Source organism: Rhodamnia argentea, chromosome 6 (assembly GCF_020921035.1).
Source record: "Rhodamnia argentea isolate NSW1041297 chromosome 6, ASM2092103v1, whole genome shotgun sequence".
NCBI classification, from domain to species: Eukaryota; Viridiplantae; Streptophyta; class Magnoliopsida; order Myrtales; family Myrtaceae; genus Rhodamnia; species Rhodamnia argentea.
The window spans coordinates 17466245-17470056 of NC_063155.1; the positions used below are offsets into that span (position 1 = coordinate 17466245).

Consider the following 3812-nt stretch of genomic DNA (forward strand, 5'->3'; position numbering starts at 1 on the left):
TAATGGCCCATCAAAGTCGTCATCTGAAAAGTTGTCCCTATTACCACGTGAGCCACGCCCATCAAATTTGCTCCCTCTTCTATTTGGTTCCATGTCTTTTCTTCTAAACTTGGTTCTATGAGAACTGGCATATTCATCTGATTCGGAGCCAGAAAAGTGAGAATTCCTCTGACGTCCTACTTTATCAGAAAATTTACCCACTTTACTTCTCTGCATCCGTAAGTCCTCAAACAGCAGTGACAGAACAGAATTGAGAAAAAGGCGAGGAAGGCCTTACCTCAGCGATTGAAGTCGCCACGCTCAGGCCAGCCAACTCCTGCAGAAATCAAAAGCCAAAAATGTAAACTGATTCGAACTAGCTGCAAACGAGACTCCACACCCCAAAAACACTACAATCACAGACAACGCGACGCGCAGTGCGGTCACATCTCAACAATTCGAACTCAGGCACCGACCATGAGCTGATCGACGCTGAAGCCGAGGGGGCCCATGAGGTTCTCGTCGATCTCGGCGGCCTCTCTCTGCGTGAGGTACGATATGGAGCTCGGATCGCAGAAGCCCTCCAACCGGTCCGCCATCGCTCGGCGCTCGCGGTCCGACCTGGAGCAGAAGGAACGAATCGCGGGGCCCCAACCAGCACCAGGAAATCCCTGGCAAAGAAGAAGACGAAGAAGAAGAAGGAGCGAGCGATGAATTTGAGGCGTCGACAAAAATGGCTAGAGAGAGAGAGTAGAGAGAGAAGACTCACGGCGGAGAGAGGAGGGGAGGGTTTAAAAAGGGCGGAGAAGAGTGGGGGAGGGAGCGAGTGGGCGAGGAAGAAGCATGTCATCGTCGTGGCGGTGGCGGTTTTGTTGCGTAGGATCGACCACATTCTCGTGCGGACATGTACGTAAAAGACCAGCCGAGCTCGAGAGTTTAGGAGCAGCATCAGTTGTTTCTCGACCCCACCTTTTGAGGTTGGTCTTTACAGCTTGTGCATTGGGTTTGGCACGGCAAAGCCTTATGCAAATACGAATTTTCGAGCTCTAGGATTCGGAACTCGTCGTTGCGATGGACTGACTTATTCACGCGCTGCTCGGACCTAACTCCAATGGCAAGGTGTTTCGTCAACACTTTACCTGGAGGACTTCTGCTCCTGCCTCTATTTCTAGAATCGGCAACGTGACTAGATCTCCAGTTAGGACGGACTGAACTCTCATCCTCAGAATCAAAATCAACGTGTTCATCATATGAACCAGGAACAGAGGGCCCGCCATGTAAGGGTTTCAATTGCCTATTGGGAGAGGGTGACCTTGGTTTTTGTCGGGCAAGTGATTTATTGTCTACGTCTCCATCTTCAGACCCAGAGTCCCCTTCAAACTCGGAAAAGTTTATTGATGACCCATTCCTAACCGGTGGATTATTCCGTCCATCTACCTCGAAACTGTCCACGTCATCTTCCTCATCATCAAAATCGTCAAAACCAGTACGAGAACCATGATCGGAATCAGAGTATTCTCTGTTAACAACTCTTGGGAATTTATTATCACGACGAAAATCTTCTTCAAATCCTTGATGATTCCTCCCCTGCTCCGGGCAATGTAAAGAGGAATCTTTGCCCTTCATTGATGAGTCTGCATACTCAAAAGCAGCAACATCTGCTCCATCAGATTCATCATCATCAAAATCAAAGTTCCATGCAGTAGAGACTTCTGGGCGGGTGGCAGTCCTCTCCAGCCTTGTCCTTGAATTCTGATGTCTTTCCTGCAATTTGTCTTCCATGAACTGGTCAGGCGGGCGCTTGCAATCGCAATGGAAGCAGGCCGTATTTCTCCGGTAGTTTAAGAAGTTACGCCTACCAGAAAACATGGACCAGGACCGGCATGAGCTATGTAAAATGCACAATTAGTATGCACCATTCATTCAGTATATTGTAAAATTAGTAGTACATAGGCACATCTTCTTGGATCTCTGTACACATTGAAGATTCTTCGACACTTTGCTCATTATGTCTCAACAATATAATGAATAAAAGTTACTGTAGTAATGAATAATTATTCCCCTAGTAAAGGGACGGGGCAATTTCCACAACTTTTCAAGAAATGGCATGTAAAAACAGCTTAAAATTGCATGCTAGATGATGTGACAATAAAGCTCCAACAGCATTGGCACCATCAATGCAAAAAAAAGAAAAAAAAAATTGTCCAAGCTCAGGGAGCGATGGAGTCTGGGACCTTAACTTTGAAGCATATAATATATGAATAATCACTGCAACATTAAAAGGATGGCGCAATTTCCACAACTAGTAAAGAACTAGCATGTAAATAAGAAAACTTAAAATTGCATGACAGATGATGTAACTGTAAAGCTCCTAGAATGCCGGCACCACTCAATGCAAAATACACAAACCACAAATTTTCAACTAATCTCAGAGTAACTTACTCCGGGCATTCCCATTCTCCTGGAAGCAGCTGTCTCTTTGGACGCTTTGCATCACACTGTAGGCACACTGTATTCTTTGCAAAATTCATGAAGTCACACCTGAAACCACATTAAAATTTCTCAGCACCTTCAGGAAAGACCAACTTGGATAGATTCATGCATATAAGAAACATAACCAAACAGAAAAAGGTAATAAAGATTCTATCTTTTCAAAACGGTAAGTATCCAGCATTATTCATCTTCAGAGCCTGCAAGCTCAATGTAGCTAAGTTCAAAAGAAGATCTCACGGGATGGGGAAATGTGAATAAAAAGTGCAAGAAACGGCTTTAATTTAAATTTTGTGGAAATCACACCAGGTGTCCAAGTATTAATATTATGCATATGAGTGCCATACATACGTGTTCAGCAGAACCTATTGAAATTGTGGATCTAATTAAGGAGAAATCCTAAATGGTAATACGAGTGTAAGAAACAAGTAAAGAATCATACTTAGAACATAACCAGTCTCCTTTCTTCATTTCTACATCATCCCGTCCAACTCGTCTCTTTGGAGTTGGTGGAGGTTGTTTGACCTTAGGTGGAGGTCTTTTGATAACTGGAGGGGGAAGGTTTGGATCAATAGGAACTGCACTCAACTTGACAACCTGATGAAGCAACTTGCGCACTACAATTTTCACAGATTTTTGCTTCAGAAGAGGTTTATTTGCCACTAAGCCATGGGCATGATCAAGACCAAATGTAGCCAAAACTCGCATTACATCAATCGTCCGTGCCTCGTCCTCTTTGTTAGTCAAAAGATAGGCTTTTTCACACGAGCTCCTCAGATTGCAGGAACTACACACCTGCAAACTAATCAGTTATATCCAGAACATATAGAAGTTAAAGAAAGAGACAATTGCAAGCAAGCAACTGAAGATGGAGGAAAAAAAGTAACAAGTAAAAGATGCAACTCTTACATCTCCTTCATCAAGGTGCACATGCTTTCTCAATGGTTTGGCAGCCATAACCACCTTCTTGTCAGCACTAGGGCATCCATAACCAACAAGAATTTGAATGTCCTGTCTCGACAATGACCTGACATCAATTTTACCTCAGCCATCATCAAACAAGGTGCTATATTTAGAAAGACTTTAGTGCAAAGGCAGTTAACAATCTCAACCCTACTCAGTAATATGAGTTGAGATCACTGAAAGATCCAACTTAGATTGGCTCGAGTGTCAACTTGGTTAGTGCTCATCTTATTCTTCTTAAATTCGGGAAACTACAGATGAAACCGCTTAGTGGGATCATTCTTGATGAAAAAAATTATTATTTGTTGGAAAAATCTGCAGCACTATTATTCAAATGAATATCAAGCTGAAGACCTGATGCAGCCCTTTTTGCCAGATAT

The 3812-nt window shown here is 43.4% G+C and overlaps 1 protein-coding gene across 1 annotated transcript; it reads right to left on the reverse strand.

Annotated features, from left to right (window-relative positions):
- Positions 1–226: 226 nt before the first annotated feature.
- Positions 227–3507, reverse strand: LOC125315519. The gene is made up of 7 exons (XM_048280693.1): positions 3379–3507; positions 2912–3264; positions 2422–2520; positions 1061–1834; positions 749–962; positions 456–650; positions 227–316 (listed from the first exon to the last, which is right to left on the reverse strand). Exons 1-7 carry the CDS (start codon positions 3424–3426, stop codon positions 227–229), a joined length of 1773 nt encoding a protein of 590 aa, XP_048136650.1. The 5' UTR covers positions 3427–3507.
- Positions 3508–3812: the final 305 nt, after the last annotated feature.